Below are 21,417 nucleotides of genomic sequence, written 5' to 3'. Positions count from 1 at the left end.
AGAATGCTCCATTGACTTGAATGGGATTTCCCAAAGTTCTAGAGGTCATTGTTTCCGAGGAAAGGACCTCTGGAAAAAAACTAGATGTACCGCATAGCGGTACAAAATATGACCGCCGCTCAGTCCTGTACATCCGTTCCGCGAAAATAAATCACACTAATCAATTTATCTCCATCTTTTACTCCATCCCCCACTCTTGAAACGTTTGTGTATGCTTGTTTGGCGTGCCTGTGTGTTTGTGTGCGGCTGCACAGAAAGTAGCCTACTGGCGCTGCAAAGTTGAATAGATTGTAGAATAGCCAAAAAAGTTGTAGCATTGTTATAAACCGTTATAAACCTTTTAACAATCACAAGTAGGGCAGTTCATCACAGTTCATCCATTGCAACTGGATTGATGAAAGGTCACTTACACCTGTAGACTACATTGTATTTGGGAAAAGCAGAAGGTATCAGCATAATGTTATATTTTTATTTATTTATTTATTTATTAATAAACAAAAACATCTCTCTCAGTTCCATGCAGTTTTCAACAGCTATCAAAAACAAAGGTCATTTTTGGATGGATGGATTTTTTGTGAATGTTTCTTCTTCTACATAAGATATTAGTCATCTTTAGTTCATGTGATACTTTATTGTCAATGCACAAATTAAGTACCAGTAGTCTGAAATGAAATGCAGTTTTACATCTAACCAGTGGTGCAAATAACTGACATGTCCAAATGGGCCTTCATGAAATGCGCCGCTAGACTGTTCATACACATTTGAACGGGCCAAGTTGAAGAGCTGTTGTCCGTTATTGTTTGTGCAAATATAGGCTGATTCATGTTCCCTTGCATTGTGTAACTGAGGTCCATGGCTAGTCTGGCTTTCACTAGACCAAGCTCAATCTTTTAAGAAATCAAAAAATAACCCAGCCTAGTCCATGGTAGGCGGCCGATATTGTTTAATTTTCCGATTGAGATATCCACGCTCTAAGGTAGGTAGCCCGGTAAAAACCAGACCCTTCTCAGTCATAACTGAGAGTGGGTCTGGGGAAGGTTCGTTCACAGCCCATTTCCAAAGGGCGTTCCCAAACGGACGCCGATCAAAATGCCTCGGACGCAATAGGAGAGGCCAAAAACCAATCAGAGCAACGAAAGAGACAGAGTGACGAAAACACACAATTTGCAACACTGTCTGTTTGTAGGGAGAAGCAGGAAGAATTAACCACTTTTTAATTAACTAATTTACAAAGACATCGTGCCACACTGAAAGCTAATATGTCACTAGCAACTTACATCTGCCCTCTGTCGAACACAATTGCATTTTCAGCTCTGAACAAAACCGTTCACGTTCAAACGAGCATTTTGTTTCATTCGTCCTTTCTGGCTGACCGGGACATATAAAGCAGGAATGGGGGACGAGTGACTGAAACGTTCAAAGCAATTATGCCGGAATTGTTTCAATGCAAACGCTGAAGTGTAGCATTCGAGTTATGCTCGCATAGCACACCAATTCAAAAGTAGCCTATGTGTTTTCTGTCGGCTACCTGTCCAGCTACTGTAGGCCTATAAATGAACAAAATATGAAACCGTTTTCAGTAGCCTACCACTGTTGCAGAGAGCACATAGGTAGCCCTTACATGTTTGTACAATGTTGCATATTCCAACATAAAGAAGCAGTTAAGAAACGTCTAACTCCCTGTCTTAAACCAACGTGATACTGTAGCAGCTTCAAACAAGCGGCAGCAACCATCAATGATTTTTTTTTTTAAAGCCCCGGCTTCTTCAACAGGGTGCGCTATCGTCATCGTGTAAAGCCCGCCTCAAGGGTTCTGATTGGTGCCTAGATCTAGGAAAATTGGAAATGGGCTAGAATGGGTTCTTGGCCAGACGGACTTTTAGAGCGAATCTCGAATTTGCCGGAAGTACGTCTGGGTTTTTCCCAGGCTATAAGGTAGGCCTATTTACAACATAAATTGTCAATAGGCTATGCTGGCGACACATAAAATCTCCTTTGGAAACCAATGGCTTACGCCTTACAGTATCAAGCGGACTTAAGCTGCCACATCGTGGCGAAAAGTTCTAATAAAATTCACGCAGCTCCGTGAATCACGGAAAGCGCGAATTAAGTAGCCACTTCTAAATGGGACCCACTACACAGTAGCTTAAGGTTTGTTGCTAAAGCAGCCATAATGAAAGCCATAATGAAGGTGTCATTGTTTGGATAATTCACACACACGTGCTTTTTAATCTCACAGACTACAACTACCAAGCTGGAATCAAAGCACATTGATTCCCCTCTCACACCCTGCACGCACTTAAAAAAAAAAAAACAGGCATCTCAGTCTCACACATGTATAGCCATAGGCAAAACTGTATCAGACCAGTGTAACGTTGGTAAATCATCCATTGCACAGAATGATTTTTGTAGCACGTGCAACAAATAATATTACGATTTTGTGTACAGCCCTGCCTTGGATACATCTCTCAAAAGTGCGCTCTAAAATATTTGGTTTAGATGTAGATCATCACGGGTGCGTTAATTTTGAAAATAGAGTATTGAAGTAGCCTAGTGGGTGTTTGGGAATGAATGAAAGTTTTGAGACTTTTTGTGGTCTTAATGCAACACTTTACAAAGCACTGACAGGACCACCAAGGACTGTGACCAAATCAACAGCAGAAAAAAACCTATTTAGCAAGCAGAAATGTCCCAGCCCGGTGTTTGCATCATAGACAGGTTATCTTTCAGGTATATTTTCCATTAGAAAACCATCATTAGGGAACGTTGTGGCTAACTTACTTAGCTTGTTAGTAGGCCAGAATGAGATGACAGTCGAAAGATACAATTACAGTGCTATCAATTTGCTTGGTATAACCGCATTTATAGTTTTCTACAAATGCAATCAAATTGGCCTCCATCACTCAACCAATGCTAACGGTAACATTATTGTACCTAGGTCCTTATTGATATTATAAGATTAACGTACCTGCAGTAAAAACCAAGCATGTCCGATAAACATTCTCAGATTTATTTCGGTTTCAAGAAGAAATGGGAATTACATTTCATGTGAAAATCGTCCTATCCTAGGCCTTAGGCAGACGTTCTCTGCGGTAAACTACAGTCCTTGCAGGAGGCGTCCATTGTTTTTCCAACCCTCTTAACTTCCAACAAAATTACGTCCCACTGCAACGATGCGCCATCTAGTGGACAAACGACTACTTATCGCCAATACTGGAAATGCAGCCATGATGATGATGATGAATATTTGGCTTTCCTTTAATCCTACTGAATTTGTAATTATGTATCGGCTGTTCTAATTGCCGATACCGATAGTATGTGCGTGTCTGTGTGTGTGTGCATGTGTATATGTGTGCACCACCATCTACAGGCCAATGAGTGTACAGTCACTAAATGTACACATAACCTAAATTGTTTTAGACCCCCCCCATGGATGAAATTCTACGAAACTTGGCATACCCCCAGAGAATGCCAGGTTAATCATACACATAAAATTTGGTGCAGTTCTGAACATCTTAACTGAAGATAGGGGCGATTAAAGCAGAATGATATTGCATTTTCATGAGTGATTATGGGCCAGGTTGATGTGGGCCCTTGAGACCAACATACCATAAAAAATTCTTCATCCTCAGTGCCACGGTTCAGGTAGTTATTTAGGAAAAACTGAATTTTTTGGGTTTCGGGGGGCCCAGCACGGTGGGGGAGTGGCCCCCGGGTACCAAACAAAATTTTTCCGTAAAAGTCTAGTGGGGCTACATACCCACCAAATTTCATGTGTCCCGGTGTTTCGGTGTCCCGGGTATCGTTGACCAAAATTTCAGGAAGTAGATGACAAGTAGCCGTGTAATAAGCGGGATAATGTATAGAACACCAGTCAAAAAAAAACTTTGACAATCCCTATATGACCGTTTCGCTAGCTGCGGTCATAATAAGTCCACTGCGCGTCGGGGTCCGGTTCGCCCTGTCGGGACTTATTTTCCCAATAATGACCGGCGTTCTATACATTATCCCTTATTTAGTGGTATTGGAGACTTAAGCAGAGCTACATTCATGATCTTTCATAGGAACAGAGAAGGGACAGGCCTACTCAATTGTGGCTTAGTTTTTACATAGTAGAACAAACTTGAAGGATCAAAACTATGAAATGTTACACACGAGATTATGTACTAAGCACACAAACAATGTAAAAGTAATAAAGCAAAATATTTTATATTTTAGGTTTTTCCAAGCTGCCACCTTTTGCTGTGATGGCAGCTTTTCACACTCTTGGCATTCTCTTGTCCAAATTCCGGCAGACACTTAGAATGTGCTCATCGTTTTGACCTTCAGTTTTATTCTATGGAAATTGTGAAAACAAACTCACTGCAAAACTACAAATTGCTTCCATAAAGTAAAAAGTAAAGTAAAGTAATGTAACAAGGAGTTGGAATAACAAGGCTATATATTTGTCCTCTCATTGTAGCCTGGAGGACTGTGGTCTCAGTGGAGATTCCTGTAAGGAAATATCATCAGCTCTCCAGTCAGAAAACTCACTGCTGAGAGACTTGGACCTGAGCGATAATCCCCTAGAGGATTCTGGAACGGAGCTGCTGTCTGCTGGACTGAAGCACACTAACTGCAGACTGGACATACTGAGGTTAGTCATGTGAAATCAGTTGCTCTGGTATATGGTTAATTAAGACATGAGGAACATCATCCAGATTGTAAAAGTGATTGTTCTGGTGATGACCAATTTTTGTCATCTGAATTATACTGATATTTAATCTCACATTCAGTGATGTGTGTATACTGTATTTCTGAAATGCAGTGCATCAGACAGGAGACACTGAGGTTAGTAATGTGAACTTTCTCCCTTCCCATTTTATTTCCTGTGAATGATAATACTCTGGGCCAGATGTATTAACGCTTTTGCTCACACTTCAGGCGTATATGTTTTGCTATGTGCGCGTCTAAATCATGGAGTTGTATGTACAAACAGGCAGCACTGAGATAAAGGCTTTAGCAGTGTGTGGTTACAGCAAGATTAGGATGATTGTCCTGATTAATGGGTAGTCCAGGACATGTTGTAACATTTGTGTATTATTCAACCAATAGGTTTTTAGAATAACAAACGTCAACTAGACTGCATTTCCGGCGGGAACTGCGAAAGTGTGCTTGCCCTGGTCCGGTCAGCAACGTGAGTGGACAGTGGCATACGCTATGCTGAACCTGGCTTGATCCAGGCATTGTAACAGTGCCTTTCAATGTTGGAGCAGTGGCAATATCTCAAAAGCTCTAGGAGAGGGCTATTCAACTATTGGCTTGCGGGTTGAATGCGATTCGTTGGATTTTACCTTTGGCCTGCCTTCGAATTTAGCTTCTATGAAATCAAATCAATAAAATAAAATGACAGCAGTGATTGGCTGCAAAAAATAAATAATGTCACGGGTCTTGCGCCTCTCAAACTGGGCTATCAGGTAACCTACAGAGGAATTGAAATTATGAAATATGACCAAGGCATTAAAAAGCTGCTTGTTTGTCAGGATACTTTTTCACTGATTTATTAAAAAAAAAATATGAGCTATGAGTGTGAATGTTATATATTCCATCCCACAAATTATGTTTTACTGGTTTATTTAACAAATAATCTATATAGATTTGCTCTATAAAGACCTTATGTCTGTTTGGGATTGTTTTGTGAGCCTGGGGTTGTTTTGAGAGCCTATTGATGTAGCCTATCTCAGAATAAAGGAATACTTCATATTACTCTAAACCACCGTCTGTAAATCAACTGTATACTACTGTCTACATTGCACTATATTTCTTGACCTGTCTCTGTATGTTTCATCACCTTTCTATACTTTGCCTCACATTGCAACACAGCTCAGATCTTTGGTTGCTACGAAGGCCAGTCGTTTTAAATGGATGGTTGCTATGGCCAAAGGCCAGTTCTATCTCTGCCGTTGTCAAGCGGGCATATCGTAGAATTCTGATTAACCTTATCTTATTTAAAACATCTCTATTTTACTTAGCCCACTTCCATACAGTGGGTCCCATTAAGAAGTGGCCACTTCATTCACGCTTACCGTGATTCACACAGCAGCATTATTAAATTAATCTGTCACCATACGCCTATGCCTACGTTTGCAAAGAAAACATTTTAATTTGATTCACATGAAACATTACATTTCATGTACATGTTGACAATGAGTAGGCTAGTTTTGGTTGCTGGTGGTGTTATTGCATCCCTTAGTTATGCCTACAATGCAAGTTCCCTCGCGATTGGAAGCTCCTGTAGACAATAGTAGACGCATTTCAAAACATCGCGTTAGGAGTCCTTGCCACTTCTTTTAAGCTGTCACAGACGTAGGTGCTACTTTTAGATCTAAAGTGCTTCATGAATTACTGTTAGTAAAAAAAAATAGCAGACCTAAAGTTACACGTGACGAAGTTACGAGTGCAAGCATCTCATATCAAATGGCATTACGCTAAACAACATAAATCCCAATTAGCAACATACATCTCCTCCCTATAGCTAGCCACACAAGAAATTAATGATACTAAATCTCTGCTTAGCATGCTTCTCCGCTTAGCATGCTAATAACAGAAGGGGCACATTTATGTTGACCACTACAACATGACTCATTATGTCTGTAACGTTAACTGTATAAAACACTTACTTTCATAAAGGACGCACACCATCCAGCACATGGAAACCGATATTTTAGGTTCTTGGCCACAAACTCAAAACGTGTCTCTCTGAAGCCCTGTTCTAGAATCTTTGCTCTGAAGGCTGTGTTGCTAGGCAACATCAAATAAACGAAATGATACTCTTTCAGTATTAAATGTGTGCGTGTGATTCCGAATGGATGTGTGTGGTTTGCAATTAGAATAAACAAGAAATAACATTTCCAATAATTTCCCATGATAAATTACATAATATTTGCACCTTCCTTACTTGTGAATCTCACACCGTATTTCAAGTAGGCTACACTAGTGAAATGTAATACAAGGTTGCCACCTAGCATTCAGATGTCGTTCTAGGCTATTTAACATTAACGTGACATTGCTTGTTTATTCTTTCGTCAACTCCATGCTTTTAGGAAAACAATCTTTTTATCATAGTTCCCTCTTCAATGAGCGATTACCAGCTCGTTTTTGTAACAGAGATAGCTGTTTATTGTCCCTAGGTTTACAGAAACACCTATTCATATTAATAAGTAGCCTATGGAGTGCTGCCGACCACTGTTCATTATGGCCCAGAATGCCTTGCATGTCTTTACAACAAAACAACACAGTAAAACCTAAATGCCCGTAAACATATGCATTTGCATACTTGTAACATTTTTAATAATACTCTCCCATCATGATATTTAGCAATAATGAAAAATTTAATTTGAATACCGTCAATGTGAAAACAACTCTATTATGTAAGCTATATATAGCTACTGTTCTCCTTGCTATTTCAGTTCGTAAGTCCATACTATCCCATGGCAGAGCAAGGATTTCATGATTGGGCAAGGTTGCCTGGAGACATTGTGGCTACCCAGAGACATTGAGCATACTTGGAAGGCATTGTGATAGAAGGTGAATGGTGCAGAGGTGGATGGTGAGAGTTACCAAATACCTGTGGGTGGTTTGCCAAATGCTGGAAACTTTTGGAATATTGTCTTTTTTTTTAGCTTATACACCCTCACATTGGAGTCCCGAGTTCATATACAAAATTTGGTATCGATAAGTGACAGTATTCCTGAGATATGGACAACTTCCTGTTTCGGAGCTTCGCCGCCGATTTCGTTTAGCTGTGACGGGCAACCGCTTCTGAAAATCAAAAATCCTTTCTGTAACTTTTGTGAGGCTTGGTCCAAGGATCATGTACGTCAAGTTTCGTGAAGTTCGGACCAAATTTGTGACATGTGAAACTTTAGTTTCGCTTTCTATTCAATCCAATATGGCGGAAGAATGACAAGGGTCAGTGACATCATTTTCAATTTCCACACTACACCGGTTCCGGCCGGACGTTCCAGAGTTGGACCGGTGGCGATATCCCAAAAGGTCTAGGAGCAGGAGCTGACGAAAAATTGGGCTTACAGGAATAAGAAAACTTAAAAAGAACAATAAGTGTGCTGCTTTCAGCAAGCACACTTAATTACTTGTTGGCTAAAACTCTTCAGCCAGACCCTGTTCCACTCGTCCACAATGCAGTCAATGAGCCTTTCCCTTCCGGCATGAAAGAAAAGCACAAATAAATGAGGGTAACTCATCTGATTTTCGAATGACCAGGACAGCTCTCAGCCGTCAAAGGCAATTAATCAGAATTACTCTAGATTGCCGAATGATCACTTGACTGGGGAAAAACATCATGCTGGATGTCTATACTGATATGGACTGGGTGATAGGAATGAATGGACTGATGAAAAGCACAGGGCGCCAGTGGCAGACCTGCCATTTTTATGTTCTATGGCAAAGGCCAATTCAGCTCCACGTTGCTGGGCATTGAGCACAGTTCCCTCTAGAAGCCATTGGGCCCTCAGGCCACCCTCATGAAGTCTGTTTCTGACAGTGTGGTCAGAGATATTCACACCAGTGGCCTGCTGGAGGTCATTTTGTAGGGCTCTGGCAGGGTTCCTACTGTTCCTTCTTACACAAAGGAGCAGATACTGGTCCTGCTGCCCAGCTCTCATACATCTCTGTAATCTCCTCCATGCTCTTGAGACTGCACTGGGAGACACAGCCAAAATATGAAAATATTCAGTGTTTCCCCAACAATGTATTCAGCAGCGGCGCAGCGCCGCTCCTGGAATTCAAGCGCCACTGCAAAAAAAGTTGCCCAATTAAAAAAAAACTTAGGAACAGCTGCCGTTCGTTCAGGTTTAATGTCAACAAATAATAGTAGGCTAACATTGAAGACGCAGTCAGGGATTCCACAGGAGATCACGTTTGTTTGTGTTTATGTTTAAGTTTATTAGCAGACATAATTTGTAACTCAATCTGTCAATTTCTTTTTTTTCGGGGGGCTTCCTACGATCAGCAGCACTGCTGCTGGAAAAATATCTAGGGGAAACACTGACGTTGCTAAAATGATTGTAATGTGGCAATAAGAGACATGCGATCATGATTATCCAGCTACATTTAATAGGTTCAGTTATATTTACAAACACTGGATGTGGTGGATATTACTTTATTCTTAGATGCTTCAATAGGCTCTCAAAACACTTCCAAACAGACATAAGGTGCTTATAGAGCAAGGCCCGTATTCACAAAGAATTTAAAGGCTAAAATCATCAGCCAATCAAGGCTACAATCATCAGCCAATCAAGGTGGTTACTTCAGTCAAGCTTGTGCTTGAGCAATGACGTCATCCATAGCAACGAAGACTCACTCTTAGTTTAGGAGTTGTCATTTTTCCTTACTAAGAGTAGGTCTGAAAGGCTTTGTGAATCACTTAAGAGACAACTCCTAGCTAAAATATTTTAGTGTGATTTAGGTGGTAAGATAAAATGCTTTGTGAATTTGGGCCCTGGTCTATATAGATTATTTTGTCGCTTTGTCTCCATAGTATCTCTCTAGCCTGTTCATCTGGAATCACAGTAATTATAATCTCAATAACACTGTGCAGTGTGCACCATACCACACGTTGCTACAAAACTTGGGAATATGGCTTTTAGCTACTCTGCCCCCTGGTGTTGGAACCTCCTTCAAAAAGAAACCAAGCGCTCTGTTTTTATTCCACTTGGATATTTTAAACATTTACTTAAGACATATTACTGCGCCTGTTTCCTATGGAATGTTTTTTGTGCCAAAATTAAATAAATAAATGAAATATGAAATAAATAATTAAAAGTTGAAATAAATAAATGAAATATGAAATAAATAAATAAAAGATTAAATAAATAGTTAAATAAATAAAAATTTTTTAAATACATAAATAAATAAAAGATTACATGTAAAAACCATATACACTGACATTGACATTTACATTCCATATGCACGGTCTTGCAATGTGCCATGAAATAAATAAATACGTCAGTCACCCATCAAGGCGGGACCTAGCCGCTGATTGGTTGCTGCCCGAAAAAAAAAAATCAAACTTTGTGAGCATGATTGGCTGATCAGAATAAAGTCATTGATAGAAGCTAAAAGCTAGTGATACTGCTAACAGCCATAACCTAGGCATTTTCATTCAGAAAGATTGTGTGTTCTATGTTGCTAACTCTTGGCTGTGAGTTATCATGATGTTAAAGCATAGCATCTAGTGCTGTCAAAAATCCTTGTCGGCTGCTAAGTTATACCCTCATACTGAGAACTAAAAAGTCTCTGGAAAGTTGTGGACACTGCTTGGGCAATGTAGCTGCTAGCAAGCTGGCACTGACACTCACATAATAAGAGTTCACGGCATGGGCATCTCAAGCTTTATTGTTTATGTATCATATAACAAATGAGGTGAATTCAGCTCAAGTGAAGTTAACTGGGACGTCTGGGCACCCTACTATAAATAGAAGCAATAGCAAAGTCGTTTGCCATAGATAGAAGTTCGCTTTCTGTAGATGTCGATAACTAGCTAACGCTTGTGCTAACTGTTAGCGCTAGCTCTAGATGTGCACATAGGCTAGCATGTCTATCAACCCTCAGCAAACAGACCCATCATATGACAGAACGCTTTCACGCCTGATATCTTCCCAAAAGTATGAATTTAGAATGAAATCCTTGTTGTATGTTTCGTGAGTTATGATACAAGTCTGAGCTATGTCCTTAGTCCAGTGTGGTTCACAGGTAGCAAGCCAGTACAGTCTGACTCAGAGCTGGATCGATCACTTCGTGTTATTTCAGGCAGCAATCAGTGGTTAGGTCCCGCCTTGATGGGTGACTGACGTATTTATTTATTTCATGGCACATTGCATGACCGTGCATATGGAATGTAAATGTAAATGTCAATGTTTATTTATTTATTTCACATTTTATTTATTTATTTAACTTTTTATTTATTTATTTAAACTTTTAAATATTTATTTCATATTTCATTTATTTATTTCATATTTCATTTATTTATTTAATAAAAACATTCCATAGTTTCCAATAACCCTCTCCCCTTTTTGTTTTTGTCTATATATGTATTTCTCTGTTGTTCAATGTATTTATTTTGTTATTTATCCTATTGTTTGTTGTGTCTGGACCTGTCATTGTTTCTGTTGTTGTTCTTAGTGGTGTAATAATTAAAAAAAAAATTTGAAAACATGTGGTATCTTAGAAGCTATCTTGCCTTGCTCGCGTAGGCTACACTATACAATATGTGAAGAAGTAAAATGTGCTCCACTCCGACCCTGGTGAACGCAATGTAACCCATGTATGATGTGTGTGAGTGTGTGTGTAGAAGATTTGGGATTAATATTCAGATGTTTAACTCTCTTTCAGGCTGGATAACTGTAATCTGACCGATAAGAGCTGTTCCTATCTCGCCTCTGCACTGAAGACATCACGCTCATCAAACATCAGAGTGCTGCATCTGAGTGAGAATAAGCTGCTGGACTCAGGAGTGGAACTTTTATGTTCAGCTCTTTGTCATCAAAACTGCAAACTGGAGGAACTATGGTGAGCATCATTTCATGTAGTGAGTTTGTGTATGGAGGATGTGTGTGTGTTGGAGAGTGAATGTGTTGTGGTGGTGGTGGAGGTGATAGACAGCAGGTTGTGTGTGTGTGTGTGAGGAGGGGGGGGATAATTTGTTTGTGTGTGTGTGTGTGTATATATGAAAGTGAGTGGTGAGAGTGTGTGTTTGTGTTAGGGAGGGGTAAGGAAGAAGAGTGTGTACAATGTGTGAGAAAGAAAGTGTTAGAATGTGTCTCTGTGTTTTCAAGAGAGAGTGGTGTGTGTGTGTGAGAGAGAGAGAGAGAGAGAGAGAGAGAGAGAGAGAGAGAGAGAGAGAGAGAGAGAGTAGAGGATTGGTGATTAATATTCAGATGTTTAACTCTGTTTCAGGCTGGTTGAGTGTAATCTGGCCGATAAGAGCTGTTCCTATCTCGCCTCTGCACTGAAGACATCACACTCATCAAATCTCAGAGTGCTGGACCTGAGTTACAATAAACTGCTGGACTCAGGAGTAGAACTTTTATGTTCTGCTCTTTGTCATCAAAACTGCAAACTGGAGGAACTATGGTAAGCATCACTTCATGTAGTGAGTTTGTGTGAGAGAAGTGTGAGTGTGTTTGTGTGTGTGCTAGGGATGGTGTGTGTTTGTGTTAGAGATGGGGAGGAGAGTATGTCTGTGTGTGTGAAGGAGGGTGTCTGTGTGTGTGTGTTTGTGAGAATGAGCATGAGTTTATGCAAGAGAGAGAGATGGAGAGAGTGTGAGTGAGTGAGTGAGTGAGTGTGTGTGTGTGTGTTAGTGTTGTCACGATACCAAAATTATGACTTCGATACGATACCTGCCATAAATATCACGATGCTCGATACTAAAACGATACTACGGCGAAATCCTAAGATATCTGGAGAAGAAAGGACTCATACCTCCTCCAAGTGTATTGAGTCATTTGTGTTAAATATGGTGCACTTTTGTAGTGTGTAGGTCAATTCTGGGTTCTAAACTTCTAAACTTCCTACATAATTATTATTTTTTTATAGTCAGTAAAAAAGTAGGCCTACTTTGTGTGATTAAGTCCTTTATTGTTTGTTATAGTTCATTTGACAAATGACAAACTATGAACTCAGTAAATTCCTGATGATTAATTAGATATTAATGAATGAAGTAATACATAAATCATGAATTAATTCATGTACACTTACCGTAAAGTGTAACCTACTCTGAGACTACATACATTACCAACCTAATTCGCTTGAATTGTGTAAAATGTAATGTAAATCAGGTTTTATGGCCAAGTATACTTTGGTATACAAGGAATTTGGTCTCTGCATGTATCCCATCCGTGAATTAGTGAACACACAGGTCACACATTGAAGCACACATTAACCTGGAGCAGTGAGTAAAATAGTAGGCCTACTTTGTGTGATTAAGTCCTTTATTGTTTGTTACAGTTCATTTACATTGTGTTGTGTTTTGGCAATAAAGTAGCTTTAAATAGCCAAACTAGGCTAGATCAAGGTCAGTGTTAAAATTACTGCATGCAAATCACTGAATGCTATGCAGAGGGGCCTAATCTTTAGGCCATCTGATGTACAGTATAGGCTACCCTAGGCCTTCCCGTGTTCATGGGATTTCTTTGACAGTTGCAAAGGGGAAAATGTGAGGATAGTCTTCTTTGCGCCCAGTGTACAAGTACGACGTTCCAACAACTCAGGTCTTCGTCAGATAGGCCTACACCATTACCTGTTGCAATATATCTGTGTGCATTCCTACATTACGTCTATTTCTTTGATAACATGATTTGCTACCACGTACTGTAACAAGCCGCTATTATTAGGACTCAACACGCTTTGGTGGTATTATGCTGTGGGCTTTAATTAGCGCATTTCGGGTAGCCTATCCTACATCTGGGCAATAATTATTGAACAAATTGCAGTCTACATGCCATGACAAATATTACCAGTATTAGGCTACTGACCGAACATGAAATAGATTGTTTACAATTATGGTAATGTTATTCTGGCGTGAACATTGCGCTTTCATCACGTTAGCACCCTATGATTACAGCTCGTTATGTCTCGTCAAAATGATTACAGCTCGTTATGTCTCGTCAAAATTCATGGATGAAGGAAGGTTCGCTTTATCCCAGATAACCATACTCGTTTCACTCAGGCTAGACTAAAACATAAGAGAAGAACTTGGCACTAACCATGTAGTCGTGTTTTCTATAGCATAATCGTTAACCTGTCGTTCTTTGAACTCTTTAAAAATGTTGGGATATGTCTGCGAGGTGTTTAGCCAAGTTCCATGCGTAGCCTACTGCTTTTAAATGACTTTGTGTACCTGATGGCTTGCCTTCACTATTCGCGATGTATCCGAAATAGTTGCAGATTTCACTGCACCTTTTGTTTTATCCACAAGGCCTAGAACTGTCGGCAAAGAACTATGTTGACGTTGGCTGCCCACTCACTCACTCAGAGCTGCCTGCAAAGACACGCCCACTTGCCTAGATGCGTGCAAGGAGCAGTGAGAGCAGCAGTTGACACAGACACAGAACGTTATTATTTTAATAAAGTATCGATTCTAAAAACGTCTGAAATCGTATCGTTTTTTGTGTGAAGGCATCGCGATACCTTTTTAGTATCGATACACCGTGCAACACTAGTGTGTGTGTGTGTGTAGAGGATTGGTGATTAATATTCAGATGTTTAACTCTGTTTCAGGCTGTATAGCTGTGATCTGACCGATGAGAGCTGTTCCTATCTGGCCTCTGCTCTTAAGTCTCCCTCCTCAAATCTCAGACAGCTGGACCTGGGGTACAATCACCATATTAGTGCATCAGCTGTAGAGCCGCTCTGTGCTCTAGTGAAGGACCCACACTGTAAACTGGAGAAACTAAAGTGAGTAAATATCTAAACATGTCACTCAGGTCTTTATTAGACCCAACATGCCTGTCTTTCATTTTCTGTCCTCTCTCTGTGTTCCTCTGCTTTTGTAGCCTGACATAGATTCTATTCAGAATTTGAGTCTGGAACCGAAGCATTGGGATGTGATTATGGGACGTGTTTCAACCGATACAGGGGAAAAAATGCCTCTGCACACAATTGGATAGAATTAACCAATCAGAGCGATTAAATAGTTTACCTGTGAATCCTGCAGAGAACATCCTTCTCAACAAATGCCTTAATCACTGTTTTCTGTTTGTTTTTTAAAGTTATTGCACAGACACTATAGTATTGTACAACAGACACACTAGTATTGTACAACAGACACTATAGTATTGTAGTGGAGAGCCGGGACAATTGAAACACGGGACGAATGAAACATTCCAGTTTTCTCCGAGTGTAATGATGATAGACAGACGTCCTTCGGTCAAAACATAGATCATGTTAATCCCCTTTTATCAGCCTAATATCTTCCTGCTATGTCATTTTATCACAGAGTTACAGGCGATAAACAAGTTTTGGTGGGCAAAAGTAAACTTCATTAGCAGTTACATTTTTTCGATTATTAATGAGTGTTTTTCATTTAAAGGTTCGACTTAATGCTTATTCAGTAGACCATTTAGTGTTCTCCACAATCCCAGACTTTCATATGGAAAGCAAAACAAGCTATTGTGACACATGTCTGTGCCGGGACGATTGAAACAAGTGTTCACATTTTGTGGCCAGGGCTGGTTTTTCCAGGCTTTTACACGTCCATCCATCTGTCACCAGCATCACCAGCAGCATCACCACCAGCATCACCAGCAGCCCATCACACACACACACACACACCCACACACACCAATAAACTAGGGCTGTCAAAATAACTGATTCATTTCGATTAATTCATTTGAGAAAAAATAACTGTTAAAAAAAAAATGAAGCAGATTAATCGATTCCGTATGACCTTTGACCCCGAGCCGTTGTAGTCAGTAACCATTAGACTGTAAAATGAAGGAGAGAGAAGAAAATGTGCTGACTAGATCATTGATTTGAACATTTACTTTTAAATCACAGAGTATGTAATTAATTAGATTCATTTTTTTAATCGATTGACAGCCCTACAATAAACACATCACCAGCAGCCCAACATACCACTTCAGATAGATAGATAGATACTTTATTGATCCCCAAGGGGAAATTCAGGAATTCATCTCATTTATACACACACACACACACACACACACACACACACACACACACACACACACACACACACACACACACACACACACACACACACACACACACACACACACACACACACACACACACACACACACACACACACACACACACCTCATATGTGTGGTTGTGTCCTTCTTAGGAATGGGCGATATGACTGAAAACTGTATCACGATATAAGTATTTCATATCAGTCGATATCGATAATTATTGATTTTTTTTTTATTTCAGATAAGGACCAGAAGAAAAAAAAGTTACATTTAAACACTTTTATTTTAAACTTAACCTTCCTCTGATTTTAATCACCTCAGTTATCAATCAAAGCAAACAGGGAAAAGAAATAGCAACATAATCATGAAAAACTCTCAAATAAATAAATATGCACATAAGTCTGAATGAAAAGCAGCACTGGTTGAAGCCTGGAAATATTGTAAACAAAGTATAGCTTAATTTGTTTATCATAGTCTACTGGTTAGACTGTTCAGTTTCCCTACATGTGTTTAACCCTTTAGGCGCCAGAGGTTTTTTTCTGAAACGATCAATTTTGACATCTTCATTTCAAAAGGCTATATCTTAAAAGTGATAAGAGATAGAGACTTTCTGTAAATTAGAGAAATATTAAGGATGACCCAAAGTTTATGTAGAAAATAAATGTTTATATCTAATTTGCATATTATGACGTCATATGGTGGCGGCCATCTTGGATTATAGAATTTTCATGAAAAGTCGCATGTTTGAATGATAAAATGCACCACTTCTTTCCCCCCAAAATGTCCCTCACCTTCTGTATACTATATTGCACAATACTGAATGCTCAGGTAAATAGTAAGTAGTGAACAAACTGTGTAAATCATTACTAATAAATGGCAGAAACAAACCAAATGCATGTAGCGGTAGACTGGCCTTTTGCTGTAGAGATTTTCCATTTACTACATACAGTAGGCACTCTGATTCCATGTATGGGGCACATATATATTATTCAGATGACACACAAACACAAGTAGACAAGACCTGTTTAGTTCAAAAGCTCATTTGCCACGGCAAGGCACAGATCAGGAGTGAGATGACGAGACAAGACAAGAGACAATGTTAGTATTTTTTTTCTTTTTGTTGTTTTTGTTGATGTTTTTTTTTTTTTTTTTTTAGCTGACAAAGACACACACATCGTCCCCTTAGAATTATAGGGTTCTATCTACGTTCTGAGTAGTTCTGAGATATTGAGCTTCAAAGTCTTTGAATTCCATAGAGTTATACTGATAAGTGGAACAAACCTCTTTAGATATAATGTCCAAAAATGCATACAACTACAAGAAACACCTCACCTCATCTTCTTAAGGTGTCACAGAATAAGAATACGTCAATAACTCAATTTTGACAAAAATGTCAGATAGAACCTTATAATTCTAAGAGGACGACATCACAAGGACATGAACACACAAAAAGGAACACATAGTGTATGTCCTAAATGATCAGGGAAATAGATAGCAAATCAACAGTGTAAATCATTACTAATAAATGGCTGACATTTTTTTTTTTATGTAGCAGGCCTTTTGCTGTAGAGATAATGACTCCCTATCCCTATCCATACAGGGCCGGCATTCCCATCATCTTGTGATAGACTATGCATGACCTAATGTGTGTGTGTGTGTGTGTGTGTGTGTGTGTGTGTGTGGGAGAGGGAGAGAGCGTGTCACCACCTCCACCATGCGAGCAGCATGGCTAGATATGCCTCGCGCGCGCCGACTGGAGAGAATTTGCGCAGCTCGGACTAGGCCTACTGTCATTCTCATTGCGACTCCCCACACTGCCACTACGTTACCCCCTAACTGTCCTATGAGCACTTCGACCTCGTCTAACATACCCAGTGGCATTAGACAAAGGCTCTTACCGTCGCCGCGATTGTGGAGAGGCACACGTTCAGAAGACAGAAGCTAGCGCGGACATTAGGCTACCTCCAGCCTCGTTCGCCACACCACTAACACCCTGCTAACTTCCCGATGAACACTCCGAACCCGTGAAACATTATTCCCACCAGTGACATTGGGCAAACGATTCAACGTTTGTGCTTGGTGTAAGCTAAACTAGGGAGTAAACTCTCACTTTGTCCAGCTGCATCATTGCAAGGCAGGGACGCATCTGAAGCCTCACTAAACGAATCACCGTTATTTTCTGAAGGCAGATATTCCCCTTCAGAATCAGGGTCAGCGAATAGAAGACCCAACACTTCATTTCAGGTAAACTTTTTTGATGCCATTAGACGATAATCTAATGCAAATACTCGCTGACGTTGACAGTATCGCTCTGATAAAGTAGCTCACACGCACACTAGCTCCGGTATTGCACGCACTGATTCACTGCAGCTGTAGCGCGAAAGTTTTGTTTAAAGCGTGCCCTTTTTTCGAGGATGACGTATGACATGTCTGCCATCTAGTGGAGTGGAAGTCGAACGAAATATGACACCCTATTTGACTAAATCGGCCGTTTTATTCAGTACCGCATCTTGTCGACTATAGTCGACTGTGGCGCCTAGAGGGTTAAGTTTCAAATTAATACTTTTTCTCCTTGGGACAGGCCCGTTTGAGTCTTGGAAAATACTTTTCCATTTGCATCGGGATTGAGATGATTAGAACTTAGCAGTCAATTTGAATGCAACAGTTTTGAACAAATTAGTGCAGCGTGCTAATGATGCTAACCGGATTTAATAGCAATTTAGCCAGTCGTCTTGCGCGATTGTGAATGTTTGGATTACATGTGCATGCTGAGGAGGGATGCGGCTGTTGAGAGAGAGAGAGAGAGTGCACGGGGCAAGGATTCATTGGTAGTCTGTGTTGAGGTAGGCCTACTTCTATCGCCTACTCTGGTAGAGTTGCACATACTAGCTAAAATGCAAGATATATTTAGCCTATTTATTTATGGACAACGAAAGGCGGGAGGTGTGTGTTGCTTTTAATTATCGAATGTTCTATCAAACATATTTTTTATTGATATTGATTACATGTCTATTGCGATACATATCGCTATCGTTTTATCGCCCAGCCCTAGTCCTTCTGCTTCAGCCCATCCCCCCCCCCTCCCTTTTCCTCTTGTCATCCATTTCTTTATTTCTTTAATGTTTGTCTTTCTTTCTGTCTGTCATTCTGTGTCTTGTTTCTGAGATGCCAAATGTTTGAGTGTAAACACAAATCCAATAGGCTGTAATGCCAGTGAGAGTCCAAATCCTATTGATCTTAGTGTGTCTCAGGCTCCCATGCCCAAGGTCACAGGTTCAAGGCCAGTGAGGGACTGTTGAACACAAGTCAGGTCACAAACACCATGAAGGGAATGTGCAGCCATCCCTATTGGTGGAGTCCCACGCCACTCTCTAAGTGCTTGTGATTGGACCAGTGGTGTTGGACTTCCTGTTTCTGCTGCAGTGTGTCAAATGTGTGAATGTGTTTGTTATGGTACTGTTAATGATGTCACAATAGAGCCCTCTGTCTCTCATGCAGTCTGGCTCACTGGGAGACGGTTGTCATGGACACTGATTGATGATCCTCTTCTCTCCTTTGTCCTGCAGGTGGTTTGATCAATGGGATTATCGGAGATAATGTTTTGTAGAGTGTATAAATTATGGTTGCGCCCTGAGGGTGGATGGTGGTGCAGAAGCTCATGACATGAGGGTGGGATCCAACACACACCAGCAGGACACACACACACACCAGCCAAATACATACACACACACACACACAGACCAGCAGCACACACTCACACACACAAACTAGCAGCATTGGGGAGCGTCTGGATATGGTCTGAGGAGCTCAGCAGTGAGATGAATGGAGAAGAGGAGGACCAGTCACGCTCCAACATGTGCACAGATGGACATATGGACTGGGGTGGACATTGTGTGAATGTCAGGATCTGTTGTATCTATTTGGTATTGTTTTGTCATGTATGAAACCATATGGACATGTGGACTGGACTGGGGTGGACATTGTGTGAATGTCAGGATCTGTTGTATCTATTTGGTATTGTTTTGTCATGTATGAAACCATGTGGACTGGGGTGGACACTGTATCAACATCAATCACCATCTGTTGTAAAATACATCTTTATTAGGATTGTATTGCTCCCTTATATATGTAACTATATGGATACTGTTGTTAAAAGTGTGTGCGTGTCCCCGTCCGTGGCACAACTGGCTGGGGCACCTGCACTGTACGCCAGCGACCCGGGTTCGATTCCCATTCCGGGGTCCTTTCCGGATCCCACCCTGACTCTCTCTCCCACTCACTTCCTGTCATTCTCCACGATTCTGTTGCAGGCATAGCAAAAGCCTGTGTGTGTGTGTGTGTGAATGGGGATTGCCAGTAGTGGTGTAGGAGCCAAATTGAGTTTTGAGTATATTTCCAATCTTTGATGATATTAGTGAGTGAGTGGTGTGAGGGGAAAATGACAAAGAGGGACCTTAACCTTTGATTTGATACTTGTGTTTCTGTATGATTTCACACTTTTGAATGGACTCTCCTGTGTTTAGCCTAGCTCGTGATGATGATAACCGGTTTTGCCAATACTCACTGTACTGTAAGTGCATTTTAACAGTAATGTCAACAATGTATAGCAGACATCCCAACCTAACCTACTTAGATACTGAAATTCAGATGTTTGTTCAGTCTAGTCAGTACACCAAATAAGGAAGGCCAATTGATAGAAATTGTGATAGTAAAATATGTAGATTTTGGTAGTTTGGCCTTTTCATGAAGCCTTGGCAACTAGCCATCTAGTATAGGCCTGAATAATATGCAAATGAAATGACACTTGTTAAACTCACCTCAACAAGTCTTTTGCAATCATTTAACCCGCCGTGAGCAATGCTAAAGTCACTGTTACAAACAGTGCAGTGTGCAAGACTATCATTATGTTTTAGGCTACTCTTATAAGAGAATTGGGTACACTTTTGTGTAGTCTGGTGTGAAATGGGTCTTAAATGTTCCTTTTTGAAGAGCACGGACTCTGCCATGACGCTCCTGTTCCTAGATACACTGACTGAACTGATTAATTAAGTTCGGGAGAAAAGAGATATAAGCACTTACACTGAAAACTGATTGGTTGATTTAGCAAAACAGACCAGGATGCTCTCGGATGCGCTTCAGGCACAAACGCACCACTCCTCTCTCTCTCCCTCTCCATGTGTGTGCGTTAAACTCAGATGCACACACGATTTTAAGTTCGGTGTGGCTTGCGTGCTCTTGTTCGCTCTAGGTTCCGGGAGATTTTATGTCATTTGCGGGCGTCAGGAAGCCGCTATCAATATGTGGGAGACTCCCAAAACTTCGGGAGACTTGGGATGTCTAGCTAGACAGCACTTTGTCGCCAGCACAGAATGTACAACGTACCTTAATGTTGTCATGTTTAGCTAACACAAAGTCAAAATAATGACTGTATAGATAAAACGTGCATCTCTCTCTCCCTCCATTGTTGTTTACGTTTGTGTCGCTGCGTGGTTTTACACGTGAGATGTCCTCATGCTGAAAACATGAGCATAGCCTACATGACGTTAATCCCCGAGACAAGAAGAAAGCAAAGAATATATCTTTTTACTAAGGAAAATGACAAAAATAGTAACAGTGACTTAGAAAAGTAACTTTAATCTGATTACTGGTTTATAAATAGTAGCGCGTTAGATCACTCGTTACCGAAAAAAGTGGTCAAAAT

General features: G+C 40.4%; 1 protein-coding gene across 2 annotated transcripts in view; it reads left to right on the top strand.

Moving 5' to 3' along the window:
* LOC143121457 (NACHT, LRR and PYD domains-containing protein 3-like) overlaps positions 1 to 21,417 on the top strand; it is a 52,126-nt gene that overhangs the window by 29,125 nt on the left and 1,584 nt on the right. Inside the window, exons 7-11 of one of the 2 annotated variants that reach the window (XM_076281830.1) lie at positions 4,463 to 4,636; positions 11,392 to 11,568; positions 11,956 to 12,132; positions 14,281 to 14,457; positions 19,283 to 20,532. In XM_076281830.1, coding sequence (XP_076137945.1) covers positions 4,463 to 4,636; positions 11,392 to 11,568; positions 11,956 to 12,132; positions 14,281 to 14,457; positions 19,283 to 19,313 — 736 coding nt within the window. In that variant the 3' untranslated portion in view covers positions 19,314 to 20,532. Of the gene's footprint in view, positions 1 to 4,462; positions 4,637 to 11,391; positions 11,569 to 11,955; positions 12,133 to 14,280; positions 14,458 to 19,282; positions 20,533 to 21,417 lie in introns of those variants that run through there. The other variant, XM_076281826.1, reaches the window with a different exon arrangement.

This window comes from Alosa pseudoharengus, unplaced genomic scaffold (assembly GCF_046254945.1).
Source record: "Alosa pseudoharengus isolate Yale_2024_CS ecotype anadromous, Long Island Sound unplaced genomic scaffold, YU_APseudo_1.1 YU_APseudo_1.1_scf_1, whole genome shotgun sequence".
Lineage (NCBI taxonomy): Eukaryota > Metazoa > Chordata > Actinopteri > Clupeiformes > Clupeidae > Alosa > Alosa pseudoharengus.
The sequence above is the reverse complement of the archived record's forward strand: the minus strand, read 5'-3'. Positions and strand labels throughout refer to the sequence as shown.